We start from the raw sequence: 17,415 nt of genomic DNA, 5'->3' as shown, positions 1-17,415 counted from the left end.
AAATAAATCCTGTTACCATTTTTTAATGATACGGCGACTTTTTGTATTTACAGTAAATAAATCCTGGTCTTATGTTTGCTCTCCCCAAGTAAAGGTCAAAAACTGATTTCAGCAGCATTCAGGTTGACGTCCTTCACTTGTGCTTTTATTTGATCAGATTGTTTCTCTGCAGACAGCAACCATAAGACCAGGATTTATTTACCGTAAATACAAAAACAGTCTATTGAAATTTAACTGATCCAAGTCCATAAAAGACTTCAACTGGGTCTGGATCTGGACTCCGGTTTGCCAGTCTGGGACCACAAAACTAAGGTTTTTCTGTGAGTCCATGGACTTGGCTTCATGTTGATGCCTGACATCATATTTCTGATTAAATCAGAACATTTTGTTGTTGCATGTTGCAGACGCAGGATCTGGAAGTTTACAAACATTATTTTGTTAGAGGCTCTAGAAGGCATCACGGACCGGTTTCAGACAGGACAACATTAACACGGACTAAAGAGGTTCCGATTTCACTCAGTCTGGCTCGTAGGTTTGCTGTGAAATAACTGAGCCGAGCACAAATGGTTGTTAGAAAAAATAACTCTGCAGACAAATGCATTTCAGGTATTTACACAGGTACTTTCAGGAAAAGCTTATTGTTTGTGTGTGCCTGGCAGTACATGATCCATGGATGGTCAGTGGTCCACCCAGTGGCTGGACTCTTGCTTCGAGATGGAAATATTCACCTCAATGTTGAGCAGCCAGGTCTGCAGGTTGGCCACAGCCTCCTCTCCCAGAGCCAGGTTCCAGATGACCACGTACAGAGCCTTATCGGTGAAGAAACACTGGTTGACTGTGCTCATGCTGGCCGGACCCCCAACGTCCCACACGTTGAACACCACAGAGTCTCTCTGTGAGGGACAAGAGCACACCTGTCAGACAGACAGAGGGACCGTGCAGTGGCATGTGGTGGTGGGAGTTCCTCACGTTGCTTTTGCTCATGCTGGGTTTCTCCAGCTCCCAGATGAACCTGGAGATACTGCACACTGCTGGGGTGAAGTTTGATGGTTTTCCTGTCAGCAGGGCCTCCAGGAGCACCGTCTTCCCCTGTCTCGGAGGGCCCACCACAAGCATCTTCAGCAGTTTACAAGGCTCTGCTTTTCGAAGATGTGCCCGGAGGAAAGCCAGGACAGACCCAGGACCTGAGAAAACAAACAGGCCACAGTCCAGAGAATAGGAGTCTGCAGGTTTCTGCAAATATGAGAGAAATTCAGTTCTCAGTACATCATCAGCCAGATGCTGACAGGTCAGAAGGAGCCTTTTGTTCTTGTTTGGAGACAGAACGACTGTCAGCTTATCACAGCAGACAACGTCAACTCTGGTAAACAACCTTCAGCTGATTAGATCTGAGAAAAAAAAAACGGAAGGCAGCACGGTGGCACAACTGGTAGAGCTGCTGCCTCTCAGCGCGCAGGTCCCTGGTTCAAACCCCGGTCCAGGGGCCTTTCTGGGTGGAGTTTGCATGTTCTCTCCGTGCATGCGTGGGTTTTCTCCGGGTACTCCGGTTTCCTCCCACAGACCAAAAACATGCATGTTAGGCTGATTGGTAACTCTAAATTGTCCCTAGGTGTGAGTGAGAGAGTGAATGGTTGTTTGTCTCGTTTGTCTCTATGTGGCCCTGTGATGGACTTGCGACCCGTCCAGGGTGTACCCCGCCCCTCGCACAGTGATTGCTCAAAATGGGCACCGGCGACCCCCGTGACCCAAAATGGAATAAGCGGGTAAAGATAATGGATGGATGGATGGATGAAAAAAACGGAAGAAGACCTGTACTGTGAGAGAGTCAACCACGCCAAACTGTTATTCCATCAGTTCCACATCAGAAAATACTGCGCTTTCCGAGAAGCACCATTACAACAGACATGAAACTCCGGTCCAACCAGCCTGAACTTCTGGTTTGTAGGTCTGAAAGAGTTCAAACAGAGCGAGTGTCTGACGAACTAATCTACCTGAACACCCAGCTTGAACATAAAAACCAAACATTCTCTATCCAAACTACGAACTTCCTTCAGATCCATTCATCTAAGACAGTGGTTCCCTAAGCTAGACCCCATTGTGGGACACAAAATACCTAGTGGGGGTCCTGAGAAGATCTACAGAAATAGGATTAACCTTAAAAATGAGTGATTTGTACATGAAGCCCTAACTGTTATAAACAGAAGTCATTGGTTGACGAGGCTCTTTGTTAAATTTGTAAACTTTGACTGGTCAGGGTTGAAGGCGTCTGTGTGTTTCTTAGTCTGTGGATCAAAAGCTGAAAAGTTTGGGATTCACTAATCTCAGGTGCACAGAGACCATCCTGGTCTAGGCCTTCTTTAGGTGAGGAGGTCTAGTGGTAACAACCAAAACCCCCCTAGAACCCGAGGTCCACTACTATGGATGTGTCACAAAAACACAAAACCTAAAGATGCTTTGATGACAAAGTCAACCTCATCATTTGAACAATCTTCATGTTTTACCTCTTGGGTAAAAAAAACTCATGAGATCTTTGACACACTTCTTCAGTTGTGGTCACTGGACAGATTCATAGGGAACCACCAAAGGAACCAGACATAATCCTGGTTTAAGGGAGTGGTTTAAGGTGGGCTGGTTCCATGCACCAGGTTCTGTACCGACCTTGTGGTCTTGGCTCTTCTTCTGACCCACAACAACTCGGTACAAATGACAGATGACCTCTGATTTTAACCTTGGTGTCTCACGTCCAACCTTACCTTCGTTTCTCACGGCCTGGGGGACATTGGAGATGTTGAGGTCTTCGATGTCCAGCTGCCACAGGTTGGGGAGCTGACCGAGTTCAACAGGAAGTTCTCGGATCCCAGGATTTCTGTCCGCCAAAGAGCAGGCCAGGTCAGCAGCAAATATTAAAAAAGAATCATCTACCTATCATCTGAATGGTTGTCATCCATTCTACTGGTTTTATTTGATTGAAAATTATCTACATTAAATGAAGTCAAGATATTCAGCTCTGATAGAACCCCACAGTACTTCAATCCATTTAAACATTGACGATAACATCAGAACGGTTTTGTTTTGGCAAGAGTGCTCACCTGGACAGGTAAAGCTCTGTGAGGTTGTGCAGACTACACACAGACTGAGGAACACACTCCAGCTGGTTCTCATTTAGGACCAGAACTTCTAGTGAAGATCTCAGAAAATCAGGAAACTCAATGGGACACACTGTCAACAAAAAAAAAACAACAAAAAAACAAGCAGAGTCAATTTGATTTGTCGTCTCAGGGCAATGTAAAAAAATATTCATATGCATTATAATAATTTATAAAAGCAAATTAATAAAAGTTATCAATCTAAGGAAACCAGCAGATTGTGTTGAATCTTTGTTTTGTCGCAGTCGCATCCTGAGCAAACACAAAGGCAACAGTGGAAAGGAAAATGTCCCTTTTAACAGGAAGAAACCTCCAGCAGAACCAGGACAAGAGGCCATCTGCTCAACTGGCTGGGGTTTGAGAGGACAGGAAGTAGAAACAGATCAACATAAAATGACAGGTCCAGGTGTAGTTTATTTAGGAGGAAAGACAAAAAAACACGTTAAGATAGAAATAATTACAAGTACAAATAGGTAGAGTAGAGCAAGTAAAGACAACGGCAGAGTGAGGAAATGTGGTCAATTTGTCCCCCAGCAGTCTAAGCCTATAGCAGCATATCTAAAGGATAGTTCAGGAAACCCAAGTCGAACCTAACTATAGAATTTATCAAAAAGGAAAAACATAAGCCTAATCTTAAATGTAGACAATGTGTCAGCCACACAGACAGAAACTGGAAGTTTATTCCACAAGAGAGGCTCCTGAAAGATCTTCCTCCCATTCTGCTTTCTGAAACTCTAGGAACCACAAATAAACCTGCACTCTGACAGCAAAATGCTCTGTTATGAAAATATGGAACAATTAGATCTGTAATATAGGATGGAGAAAAGTTGTTGAGAGCTTTGTAGGTTAGAAGTAAGATTTTGAATTCTATCCTGAATTTGATAGGGAGCCAGTAGAGAGAAGATAAAACAGAAGAAATAGGATCTCTCCTACTAACTCCAGTTAAGACTCTGGCAGCAGCATTTTGGAACAATTGAAGGCTTTTAAAAGAAGTTTTTGGACTCCCAGATAATAAACAATTGCAATAGTCCAGCCTAAATGTGATAAATGCATGGACCAGTTTTTCTGCATCATTTTTTAACAACATGTTTCTAAACTTAGAGATACTATGTAGGTGAAAGAAAGCGGTTCTGGTAACTTTTTAAATGTGGGTGATCAAAAATAACACCAAGTATTTTTTACAATAGAACTAGAAGCCAAATTAATGCCATCCAAGGAGGGCGAAAGACTAAAAAAAATATTCCTAAGATGCTCAAGTCCAAAAACCACAACCTCTGTCTTGTCTTGAGTTTAAAAGCTGAAAATTAAGGGTAATCTATGTTTTTAGGTCTTTAAGACAAGCTAGTACATAATCTAAGTAACTGATTGGATTCATCGGGTTTCATGGACAAATATAACTGAGTATCATCAATATAACAATGAAAATTTATCCCATGTTGTTTAATAACTTTACCTAATGGAAGCTTATATAAAGTAAAGAGCATTGGTCCAAACACTGAACCCTGAGGAGCTCCATGACTAACTTTGGGATATGAAGAAGATTAATTCTTTACAAAAAAAGTTAAATCATGTTATCTGGACAGTTTCTTTTTGGAAGAAATGTTTTGTCTTTCATCTGAAAGACTTCATCAGTCTGAGGCCTGTCAACAAGATCTGTCGTACTAAATAGGACCTTATAGACCTGTTTCTAACCAGTCTGCCGTAGAATTCCCAGAAACTGGCTTTAACTTATGAAATAGCTTAATCAAGGGGGCGTAACACTTAAATTAGGGTGTAAAATCCTAAAGTAAGCAAGAAATTATTGAAATTATTCAAGAATGCATAATACTCAATTTAGGTAAAGATTTTATATGTATCAGGGTCTCTTTCCTTGTTATAAGTCAATTTTTCTTAAATGAAGCATAAAAAAAACTTAAAATCAGCTTAATTAATGGGGTACACCACTCATTCTAAGAAAATATTTCTTAAAGCAATCCTTGCTTATAAGAAGTACAATTTTATTTAATTTTGGACAATTTAGTTTAGTTTAAAGGCACATAGTAGTTATTATTCTTTTTTTTAATTATTATTATTCAATTGCTAGTTTTAAGTATTCTAGCCAAGCTACTTTTGTTTACCCAATTGGCAGATTGTTTTTTTCTCAAAACAAGAACATTTGGTCACATTTAGGAATATATGGCTTATTTCAAGGAGTGTTGTTTTTGCTGTGTGGCTTCTGGATACAAAGAATAAAAATGTTTCACTTGCTTTGTTTAACTAGCAGACTGATGGTCTGAGAGGAAACTGAACCTTCATATATATGTTTTCTGAGTTCTGAGACCGGGGGGGCTAACTAATCTCTGAATCTCCAAAACCTGATAGAACCAAAGGTCCTGCTCCCCATCAGTAACCTGCTGAATGAGACACTCCTGACATCCATGACAGGGAAGATAAAGAGATAAGAACAGAAAAATAGTGAACTGTTACCGAGATGAACCCACTGGCATGAAGATCTTCTTCTGGACGATAAATGATCTCACCTGAACACCAGGTTTGTGTTTAGTTGTAATAGTTCTGAACTCTTACCTGGGTCTGGATCTCTTCTGTTCCAGGTTGTCAGGAAAGCAAGTCTTCTGGATTTGGATCCCTCTTCGGTTCTAAAACACACATACAGTACATTACCAACTCCAGTGGTTCTGGGTCCAACAGGAAATTAGATCATTTAAAAGAAGAAACAATGGGGGAACCCTCTTTATTTATTTATTTATTAACTTTTATTTATTAACCTTTATTTCACCAGGAAAATCCCAATGAGGTCACAGATCTCTTTTGCAAGGGAGGTCTGGGCCTAACATGCATGTTTTTGGTCTGTGGGAGGAAACCAGAGGACCCGGAGAAAAAACTGAATTTGCTGTGTTCGTTCCTCGTTAACTGGTTTTATATTCCCGGTTAAAAACAAATATCTGATTATAAATCCATGATAAGACGCCTCAACAGCTAATGCTGTGAAAGATCCTTTCGTTAATAACATTCTCACAAACAGAACACCTTCAGAGCATCTGTTTGGGTTTCGTGGTCTGAAGGCCTCACAGACCTCAACAAATCAATAAAACAGAATGTTCGGATTTTTCTGACGATAAATTCACAGATGAAACTTTATTTAAAGTTTAGAGAGGAGAACAGAACAACAAACAAAAACAAAGAGTAACCCATGAGTATAAATTAAGACAAAGGTGGAGTCAAGATGGCAGAGTATATTTACTGTCAACGGGGAAGAGGGCGGACTCCAGAAACCATCTTATCATCTAAAACCGGTTGGCCCACTACTGTATGTGAGTAAGTCATTTATGGCACTGAGTCTGTTGTGGCTCCTTGGACTGATGAAGTCCTTTGGATGAAGGACAAAACATTTCAACAACAACAACAAAAAGAAACTGTTCAGAGGATCTGAAATAACTTTGTTGGATTATTTTACCTGGATTATTGAGCATGAGCTTTGATACATTTCCTGTAGTACTGTGTGATGATGGTGCACTACATGGTCCCTTGTTTACAGATATAAACTCCCGTGTTCATCTGTTAGTGATGAGCTGTGATAAAGTGACATTCCAAACAGCATGTTCTGTGGCAGCAGAGCTGAGGGAATCTGTAGAAAACGAGTGTCACTGCCCTTGTAGAGTGTCATGAGGGGGATAGAACGAGATGTTCTTGGTGGAGAGCAGGTTGTCTCTCACCGACTCAAATGTCTCCTGGTTCTGTCCTGTGATTTATCCAGGTTTTAATGAGAGCTTGCTGCTCCCCCATGCCAGATGGCTCCTGGAACCACAGACTGATAAACAAAGTAGCTGTAGGACCAGAACCTCTTCAGAAGATAAGACTCTGCTCAGCTCCTTCTGGGGCACAGCATCAGTGTTGGTGCTCCAGTCCAGTCTGCTTCAGATGGACTCCCAAGAATCTGTATGTGTCCACAGCCTTCAGTTCCTCCCCACGAAGAACGTTTGAAATAATTTCAGCTAGTGCCTCAACAGAGCTTGTCTCTGTTTGTGTGTGTGTGTGTTCGCACGTGTGTACCTACTTGCCCAGTTGGTTCTTTGAGAGGTCCAGAGTCTTGAGCTGAGAACATTTCCACTTATTGGGAGCTGGGAGCGATGAGATGAAGTTCCCACACAACCTCAACGAGACGATGGCCTATGGGGGGAAAAGGGGGGAGAAACTGTGAACCAAATCACCGGGTTCCTCAAGAACTATCAGTTGGAACACGAGGACATCGTGAAACACGAGGACATCGTGGAAAACCCATCATGAACACGCACACCGGAGCTTTTCAGACCTGGTTCTGAAGCTTCTGAGAACTTTTAATCCCAGATGTCTTCTGCTTACTAACCCATGTAGATGATTGTGGATGTGGTGGGGGGAACATTGGGTGAAGGTCTACTCGCTTGCGTTGGTTTAATCTAAAGATACTGACGTTTAGAAAAATCCACACAAGATCCTGTGATGATTCCTACCTCCAGTTCAAAGATATAAGAAGGCAGCTCCTTCAGGCGGTTGTTAGAGAAGTCCACCTCCTTCAGATGAGTCCTCCAGAAGATGGAGATGGTGTCTGGGAGACTCTCAAGTAAATTGGAAGAAGCTTTGCATCGATTCTACAAAGGAGGAGACAAAAAATATAAATTTGTGATACTATGAGGACATCTTTCTTCAACCTTAACATTTTATATGTTAAAGATAAAGACATTTATCATTTCATGATTAGCCGTGGCCAGGTCTTTCTTGGTCAGGTACTGAAAGTCCAGGAGAAATCCTCTGGATGTGGTTGGCCCTCTCCACAGGCAAGCCTTTATCATACAGGGAGTGCTGGATATCATATTTTTCTAAAGTCCAGGGTCAGCTCTTTAGTTTTGTTGACACTGAGAAACAAATTGTTGTCTACATAGCTATTCCACCTCAGCTATGAGATGTTTCATCATCTCTGCTGATGAGTCCCAACACTGTGGGTCATCAGCAGCTTTCATGTCCTGGTTTGTGTTGAATTTAGTAGAACAGTCATGTTTGATCAGAGTGAAGATCACAGAACCGAGTACACCTTCCTGAGGAACCTCTGTGCACCGTCTGATGGAGTCTTACAGTGAACACAAACAGTCTGTTGTCGTCCAGACATGAAGTCCAACACCCAGTTCTTCCTTTTGTTATGAAGATGACAGGAAATTTAACATTTGATTTAATAAATATGCTGAATTCTAGAAATTATTTTATGCATTTATCCCTGGAACATCAAATATGGAGAAGAACTTTTACTTTTCTGGAAAGAATATGAATGAATTAATACAAATAGTAGAAAAAGAGCTAGCTGAGTTTAAAAAAAAAAAAGTGGTTTGATTATAATAAGCTATCTTTAAATGAAAAAAAAAAACTAATTTTATGGTATTTTCAGGTAATCCGATTTATAATAATGTAAAATTACATATAAATGGAGTTGAAATCGACAGAGTTTATGAGACAAAATTTTCAGGTATCATTCTGGACAACAAACTTAATTGGAAGCCTCATATTAAATATATTAAAAATAAAATTGCAAAAACTATTGGAATATTGTTTAAAATAAAATATTTAATAAATGTAAAAGGCTTGCATATTATATACTCTTCCTTGATTATACCCTACTTGTTATATTGCTCAGAAATATGGGAAAATGCAAATAAAACTACTATTGACATATTAATAAAGTTACAAAGAAAAGCAATTAGACTTATTAATAAAGTAGGATATTGTGAACCAACTAATAAACTCTTTATTCAAAGTAATACTTTAAAATTTAATGACACTGTTTACATAAAAATACTGGAAATAATGTATAAAGCACTGAATAGAAGCCTTCCTTCTGGAAGTCAGAAATTATTTAAGTTAAGAGAGAGTAAATATAATTTACGAGGTCTGTTAATATTTGAACAAGCTAAAGAGAAAAGTAAAGTAAAATCTAGATGTATTTCAGTTATTGGTGTGAAACTGGAATGAACTGAATGATGATTTCAAATTATATGTTTTTTTTGGTGAGCTTTAAAAGAGCCTTAAAATGCAAAATTATAAAAGCTTATGGAGATGTTACGGAGATGTATATATGTATTGTGTAACCATGTATGTAATGTGAGTATGTGTATGTATTATCTACATGCATATTTAAATATTTAAATATACGGTAAATGTCTATATGTGTACTTATGTATATATGTAGACAGTAGATATATGTCATTATGTAGACTGCAGAGTCTATGAACAGAGAAGGCAAGTATAAGCCTTGGCTTCAGCCTAATCCTTTTTTGGTAAATAATTGATTTACCATTTTATATTTGATATAGAAATGATTATTTTAATGCTTTTATGTCAATTTATACTTATATTACACTCATTTACATGTAGTTTGGAAACACACTTATACAACGTGTTATTCACATATTAGGGATTGTACTTTGTTTAACATGTCACAAAGACAAAGGGGGGAATGATTTATGTTGCCTTTGTTAATATTTGGGACATTCTTTGATGGTTTGCAGAGGGATGGAGGAGTGTGTATTTCCTCTTTAGGAAGTTTAAGGAGTATTGCTAACTTCAAGGTCTTGGCCCGCCTTGAGGTCACCGTGCTCCTCATTTGTAATAAATCACCAGCTCCTCATCCGTTGTTCTGGTAACCATCAAACTTGTTTTTTTAATGCTCTCACGCGATCCGGTCAGGGAAATGGTATAAGAGGAAGTGTGACAGGCAACTTAATCTTTGGAAGTCCTGTGATGGATCAGCACGCGCTGGTGCCATGCGCCATTTTGATGTGATTCTTCTTTACCTGGGTCGAAAACGACTTCCCGGCCAGTGTCACGGTGAGAAGTTATTTCATATCAATTTGTGTGTTAAGAGTGTACGAGTGTACATGTGTTTTTTGCTTGGCTGTTTTCTGTGGCAGGTTAATAAAGGACACTTATTACTCCTAGCAGTAACAGCCTCTGTCTTTTATTTTTCCTTCTTGTCTGATTTATCTGTGCCGACCGTTCACGAGCCCTTTTGATAAAGAATTTCATAATACAATATTGTTTTCCCTTTTTTAGTAATGTTTTTAATTTACCAAAATAAAGTTGAGTTGAGGATATTGTGTTTTAAATGAAAGAAAAGCAGACCGTGGTCTTTAGGCAGGTGGGGTTCTTACCAGTGGGCAGGCCCAGGGGTCAGGGAACGAGCTCAGTTTGTTCCGGCTCACGTCCAGAGAGCAGAGGGACTTCAGACAGTACATGAGTGATGAGGGAAGACTGCTCAGGGCGTTATCAGACACATCCAGCTCCTCCAGCTTCCGGAGACCGATCCAGTTCACATCTGACACAACAGAATTCAACAAGATGAGTCAATTTCAGAGCCAAACCCTAATTTCAGATGGCTCATGGGACTGGCAGCCTGTTTCAGTGTAAATATTTGTCCTTTTTGGTGTCCTGAAGTCAGAGTAGGAATAAATAAAAACAGTTCTAAGATGAGTTGGAGCGTACCGGCAGGGATGTCAAACAAAACTGTGAGCTGGTTTTTGGCAGCACATAGGTTCTGAAGGTGGATCAGATGAAGCAGTCCAGTTGGTAAACTTTTCAGCTGGTTCTGATAGAGATTTACCTGCTGCAATCTGAGGAAAGAATGAAATCTTTCAGGCTGACTTTTGGCTTTAATCACTGGAGGAGATATTTATCCCGACTGGATGCAGTCAGAAACGTACCTGGAGCAGATGACATCCTGGGAGTTCTGAGCAAAAGGAAGCTCTTTCAAAACATTATCTGAAAGATCCAAAGTTCGAAGGTGGATCAGACCCCAGGGGACCACGGAGGGCAGAGTAGTCAGACTGTTGGACGACAGGTCCAGGTGGGTGATCCGTGAGCAGACGTCCAAGAACCAGTCCAGCTCCAAGAAGGGCAGCTGCAGACCGCTCCAATACACACAAACAGCCTACACACACACAAACACAGCGAATGACTCTGGTCAGTCTGTGATCCTGGTACTCCTCGACCTTACCGCTGCATTTGACACTGTTGATCACAGCTTCCTTATGTCACGGCTAGAACACTGGGTTGGGATTACAGGGGTGGCGCAAGAATGGTTCCGTTCGTATCTGGGTGACAGGAGTTTCTGTGTTAACTTTGACAATCATTTTTCTGCTTCTGTCCCTCTTTCCTGTGGGGTCCCACAAGGCTCCATTCTTGGACCCCTTCTGTTCTCATTGTATCTGCTCCCCTTGGGGTCAGTCCTGAGGAAACATGGTATTTCGTTTCACTGTTACGCCGCTGATTCTCAGATCTATCTGCCTTTAAAACCAAACAGTTCTTGCTCCATCCACTCTTTGCTAAAATGTCTTGATGACATCAAAACTTGGATGGCTGCAAACTTCTTGAGTTTTAATGATCAGAAGACTGAGGTCATTGTGTTTAACCCAAGCTCTGCCACTGTCACTGACCCTGTAAACCTGCACTCCCTTCAGCCACATCTAAAGCAGTCAGTTACCAATCTCGGGGTAGTGTTAGACTCGGACTTTAAGTTTAATAAACAGATCAACTCTGTTCTACAAAAAAGCTTCTTTCAGCTAAGGCAGATAGCAAAGCTTAAGTCCGTTCTATCCAGATCCGACCTTGAAAAACTAGTTCATGCATTTATTACAACCCGGCTGGACTAGTGTAACTCGCTTTATGTTGGGGTTAGTCAGGCTTCACTTTCACGTCTCCAGCTCGTACAAAATGCTGCAGCTCGGCTACTAACAAGAACTCGCAGGTTTGAGCACATTACTCCGGTTCTGTCCTCCCTTCACTGGCTTCCTGTGCATGTCAGAGTTGATTTTAAAATTCTCCTGCTGACATTCAAGTGCATTAACGGCCTTGCACCATCATACCTCTCTGACCTTCTTCATCCTTATGCTCCTTCTCGGGCTTTGAGATCATCAGACCAGCTTCTTTTGGCCGTACCAAAAACCAGGCTGAAGCTCACAGGAGATCGAGCGTTCTCAGTCGTGGGCCCTAAACTTTGGAACAATCTGCCCATCAACATTCGACAGGCCACCTCAGTCTCTGCTTTTAAATCTCTCCTAAAAACTCACCTGTACTCACTGACATTTAACACAGGGTGATTGGATTTAGATCTAGTTTTTCATTGATGCTGATTCTGTTTATGCTTTTGTTATTATTCCTATTTAACACAAGGTCATCAGATCTGATTTAGTATTTCATTTTTTCTAATTATGTTTTCGGTTTTATATTTTTATTCCATGTGCTGTAAATATATCTTGCTACTTTTTATTTGATGATGTGATATTTTTGTTAAGCACTTTGGTAACAGTTTCTGTTTTAAATGTGCTCTATAAATAAATCTGACTTGACACACACACACATACACGAGCATTCAGGACTGCAGCTGTGAATGTTTTCTGAACAACCTCAAATCTTAAGACAGAAGAAACATAAAAATGTTCTCTTGAAATCAGGAGTGTAGGTTCTCAAAGGATTAAAAACCTTGATCAGTTTGGTTGGGCTCTCTCTGCATTTCTTCCCAGCAGCACCTGCTTCAGCACCTACAGCGGGGAACGTGTGGACCTGGACAGTACTTTATGAGCCCAGATATATACCAGATATATACGGAGCGGGGGTACGATCCGACCAGCATCTGGTTCTAAAGTTACAAATCTTTCATTCCAGTTAGAAATATTTCAAACAGTAGTTTGATCATGTCAGGCTGATGAAGGATGGAAGCAGTAATGGTCTGTAAAGGTCCATAAATCACCAACTGTGTAAACCAGTGTTCTGGTCCCTGAGGAGCCGCCGTCCTGCAGGTTTTAGATGTTTCTCTGCTTCATACACCAGGGTTCTGGTCCATGAAAATCACAGAACCACCAGGAGTGTTGGAGCAAGTAAACATCTCAAACCTGCAGGACAGAGGTCCAGGAGGAGTAGGACTGGACACCACAGTTGCAGAACTGCTGGGAGACTACTTCAGTTAGGGTTGGGGTCAGGTTTCTGGGTTTAGGACTTTAGGAGACTTTGACAGATCAGGACTTCAGTTCAGGTCCAGTCTAAACTCTATACGAGAATCAAAATGAAACATTTGGAAGCTGCATTTGTGGAAAAAAAAAAAAGGTCATATAACTCTGCAGGAAATCGTTTCCTGCAGCGTGCATGTTCACACAGGTGTCACCTGGAGAACACCTGGTCCAACAGGTTCCTGCTATCACTGAAACCTGTCAGAACCACAGCCCTGAGTTCTGGACACGGACCTCCTCTCCGTTTCCTCCAGTAGTTTCCTGTAGTTTCTGTCTGAGCAGACGTTTGCTGAAGTCTGGGAAGTCCATCAGAGTGTACGATGAGAACCCTGCTCCGTTCTCCAGCAAGAAGTGAGCGATTTCTTCATGACCTGCAGGACAACACATGATGTTTAGTCTCAGAGAGGAAGGGGTGATCCTGAGCCTGCACTCAGGCTGGGAATGTCTCCTGATCACTTAGTGCCAGGACAAAAACAGACGCTTTGCTTTTAAAGATCATTTCTGAACAAGTTCCTTTAGATGTTCCACGTTCTGAATTAGTCAGTAAGGGAGATGGTTCCTTGGCTGCAGCAGGAACATCTTCCTCCTCTTCATACTTTGAGCAGCACTAATGTTTTCTTTTTTTCATAATTCAAGTGGATTTAATTTATTAAAAAACAATGAGAAATCTGAAGCTACAAATTTTGTAAAACAACATCTGTGTCAATGCCTGAACATCTGGCATGACCGAACACACAGCAATGAGCTGAAATCCACGAGGAGAGCATGTAAAGGCCCCCTGGGGCCACAGGGAGAGCATGTAAAGGACCCATGGGGACAGTATGTAAAGGACCCCCGGGGAAAGCATGTAAAAAGCCCCCCAACGCCACGGGGAGAGCATGTAAAGGCCCCCTGGGGCCACGGGGAGAGCATGTAAAGGCCCCCTGGGGCCACAGGGAGAGCATGAAAAGGCCCCACGGGGACAGCATGTAAAGGCCCCCCGGGGCCACAGGGAGCACATGTAAAGCCCCCCCGACACCACGGGGAGAGCATGTAAAGGCCCACTGGGGCCACAGGGAGAGCATGTAAAGGCCCCATGGGGACAGCATGTAAAGGCCCCCCGACACCACGGGGAGAGCATGTAAAGGCTCACTGGGGCCACGGGGAGAGCATGTAAAGGCCCCACGGGGACAGCATGTAAAGGACCCCCGGAGAGAGCATGTGAAGGCCCCCCGAGGCCACGGGGACAGCATGTAAAGGCCCCCTTGGGGCCACAGGGAGAGCATGTAAAGGCCCCCCCCCGAGGCCATGTTCAATGGTCCAGTTCTTTACCACACTGCAGCTCCTGGTTCGCCCCGTAAACATCAGGAAACAACTAATAACAACAATAAACAAACAAGTTTGTTAAATATAAGAAGAATGATGCTACATCTTCTGATGGCAATTAATGACCTGCCACCATCAAAGGTAGGGAGAGCATGTAAAGGCCCCTGACGTCTTTACATGCTGTGTCTGTTTGCAAAATATCTCATGCACCACTGGATGGAATTAAATACAACTCTCAGACAGTAAACACTGGATGTATGTCTATAACTTATTATCTTTTAGAGTCAACCCATTCAAAATGGCTGCTGCAGCTAAGGTTTGGCGTGGTAGTAGCTGAGAGTCACACAAGCCCTCAACATTTAACAAAACATAGGAAGAAGCTTCTTTTCTTGGACTTTTAGGCATAGTTCTGAAGTAAACTGGTCTGATTGCTTCTACCTGCTCGAGCGGCGGCGTACAGCGGCTGTCCGGTGATGACGGCAAACTCATTACTGTGGACGGCGAAGTCTCGGACGTCTGCATCATAACCCCTGACGAGCAGACGGACCACGTCCAGGTGACCCTGTTGACTGGAAGTGACCAGCATGCAGTTCACCAGCTCTTTCCTCAGACACACACCTGGAGATAAGAACCCAGACGCAGGTCGGATGAGAGGAGGAGGAATCATATGAGCAGGAACTGATGGAGCTGGGCAGCAGGTCCCCCAAGACCCGATCCACGATCAGACAAACAGATACGGCTCCAGCTGTGAAATCATTTTTATTTCTGTACCTTCACATCTGAAGGTGAAACTGTGAATGTTTAAACTGCACCAGAACCACCGAACCATAGATCCATGACAGAAGAGACCAGCCGATCAACGGGCCATGACTGTGATGTTCTCACCAGGAACAGAATCCAGAAGCTCTTTCACCAGGCTGGTAGAACCACACTGAGCTGCCAGAACAGCTGGGTTACTCTGTGACGGTTCCTGGGGTAACGTGATCCGGGCTTCTTTCAGAAGGTACCGAACGCTCGTCAGGTCTCCGTGCTGAGTGGCTAGAGACAGGAGATGGACCTGCAGCCAAACACACAAGAACTTTCAGTAAAACATGTGACCCTTCACACCCAGAACAAAACTGGTTCATGGTTCTAAAGTGTTTCAGCAAAATATTAATGAAGAACTGGTTCCAGCACTGATCCAACAGAACCTCCTTCAGCAGCAGAACCCTCCGTGGTTTTCTGCAGGACCGTCAGTCTCTCTCATGGTTCTGGGGGAGTTCTGGCCCAGTCTTCTCTCCAGCGTTGCTTCAGTTCATTGAGGGTTCTGCTTAGCTTTCTGAAAGTCCCAGCACAGAGTCTCAGTCTCAGGTTCTGGACTCTGACTGGACTGATGCGGTACCTTGGTTCTGTTAGATCAGCTCCTGCATTTGGGATTATGGTTCTGTTGGACCCAGTTTGGTCCAAGCTTCAGCTGTTGAACAGAAGGACTCATTTGACTCCAGAACCCTTTGGTCTCCAGAGGAGTTCCTGGTCCACTCAATGACTGACAGGAGCCCAAACCATCAGCCCTCTGCCACCATGCTGACAGCTGGGAGGAGCTGTTGCTGCAGTGCATGCTGGGTAAACATCTGTAGGCTGGACACAGTTTTCACTCCCAGCTTTAATGATTTATTTCTGTTAATAAAGAATGACTCGGTGGAACCTGATGAGTGTTTTTGTTCACTTCAGGTCCGATTTGGATCTTTTAGAACCCGATAAAGACCAGATGAGTTTGATCAGGTCCTGAAACCCTGGAAATGAGGGAGGTGGACTTGGTTTTTCAAGAACTTTACACAATGTTTTTATCTTTACAGATACATTTTAATATGTGTTTCTGACATGGGAACGGTGTATCTTCCTGTCCGGGTTGTATCAGACCACTTCAACAGTTTATTTATGGACTTTTGGTTCAGAACCGAGTAGAGTTCAGTTCAGACTTACTCCATCAGGATGGATCCCAGCAGAACACTCCACACAGCAGGCCTGCTGAATCAGCTCCCTGGCAACTTCTTCGTCTCCACGTTCATACGCTGCTTCAATGTTCTCCAGAGACGAAGGAAGAACCGCTTCAGGGTCGGAATCAGTGGTCTCCACCGGTGGAGCTCTGGCTCCTGTTTCCTCTCCGGTACCTGATGGGCCAAAGACAGGAGAACATACAGAGTGATAAAACAGCCCATTCATTCCTAAATGTCCTCAGTGTTCTCAAATCAGCTCTGCTGATTGGATCAGAACCATCAGAACACACAGTGATGGTGTAGGTGTAACAATAACTTCACACGCAGGTTCCTTCGGTTCAAACCAAAAGCCTGATCCATCCTCACATGGAAACATCCCCACCCTGCACAAAAAAAACAGGTCTACAAAACAGCATCAAAGAGCTCCAAACATCTGTCCAACACATGGTCTAATTCTGTCCAACACACAGTCTGAAGGTCAGACTCTGTCCAAGACACAGTCTGAAGGTCAGACTCTGTCCAAGACACAGTCTGAAGGTCAGACTCTGTCCAAGAGATACCATACCATACCATTTTATTTATGTTGATGATGATTTATGAGATGGTCTGACTATGTCCAACACAGTCTGTAGGTCTGACCCTGTCCAAGACACGGTCTGTAGGTCTGACTATGTCCAACATACAGTCTGAAGGTCAAATTCTGTCCAACACACAGTCTGAAGGTCAGATTCTGTCCAACACACAATCTGAAAGTCTGACTCTGTCCAACACACGGTCTGAAAGTCTGACTCAGTCCTAGACATGGCCTGTAGGTCAGACTCTGTCCAACACACGATCAGAAGGTCTGACTCCGTCCTAGGTATGGTCTGTAGGTCTGACTTTGTCCAACACACAGTCTGAAGGTCAGACTCTGTCCAAGACATGATCTGAAGGTCTGACTCTGTCCAACACATGATCTGAAGGTCT

The 17,415-nt window shown here is 42.7% G+C and overlaps 1 protein-coding gene across 1 annotated transcript in view; it reads right to left on the bottom strand.

The window, feature by feature from the left end:
- The window catches only part of lrrk1 (leucine-rich repeat kinase 1), a 39,277-nt gene that overhangs the window by 21,325 nt on the left and 537 nt on the right, over positions 1-17,415 (bottom strand). Inside the window, exons 2-15 of the mRNA XM_037697228.1 lie at positions 16,436-16,623; positions 15,359-15,530; positions 14,912-15,091; positions 13,403-13,539; positions 10,868-11,094; positions 10,650-10,777; positions 10,319-10,482; positions 7,634-7,771; positions 7,201-7,313; positions 5,712-5,782; positions 3,090-3,219; positions 2,754-2,866; positions 970-1,184; positions 729-893 (exon numbers count right to left, since the gene is read on the bottom strand). Of these exons, the coding sequence (XP_037553156.1) occupies positions 729-893; positions 970-1,184; positions 2,754-2,866; positions 3,090-3,219; positions 5,712-5,782; positions 7,201-7,313; positions 7,634-7,771; positions 10,319-10,482; positions 10,650-10,777; positions 10,868-11,094; positions 13,403-13,539; positions 14,912-15,091; positions 15,359-15,530; positions 16,436-16,623 (2,141 nt within the window). The remainder of the gene's footprint in view (positions 1-728; positions 894-969; positions 1,185-2,753; positions 2,867-3,089; positions 3,220-5,711; positions 5,783-7,200; positions 7,314-7,633; positions 7,772-10,318; positions 10,483-10,649; positions 10,778-10,867; positions 11,095-13,402; positions 13,540-14,911; positions 15,092-15,358; positions 15,531-16,435; positions 16,624-17,415) is intronic.

Source organism: Nematolebias whitei, chromosome 2 (genome assembly GCF_014905685.2).
Source record: "Nematolebias whitei isolate Nwh7 chromosome 2, NemWhi1, whole genome shotgun sequence".
NCBI lineage: Eukaryota > Metazoa > Chordata > Actinopteri > Cyprinodontiformes > Rivulidae > Nematolebias > Nematolebias whitei.
The sequence above is the reverse complement of the archived record's forward strand: the minus strand, read 5'-3'. Positions and strand labels throughout refer to the sequence as shown.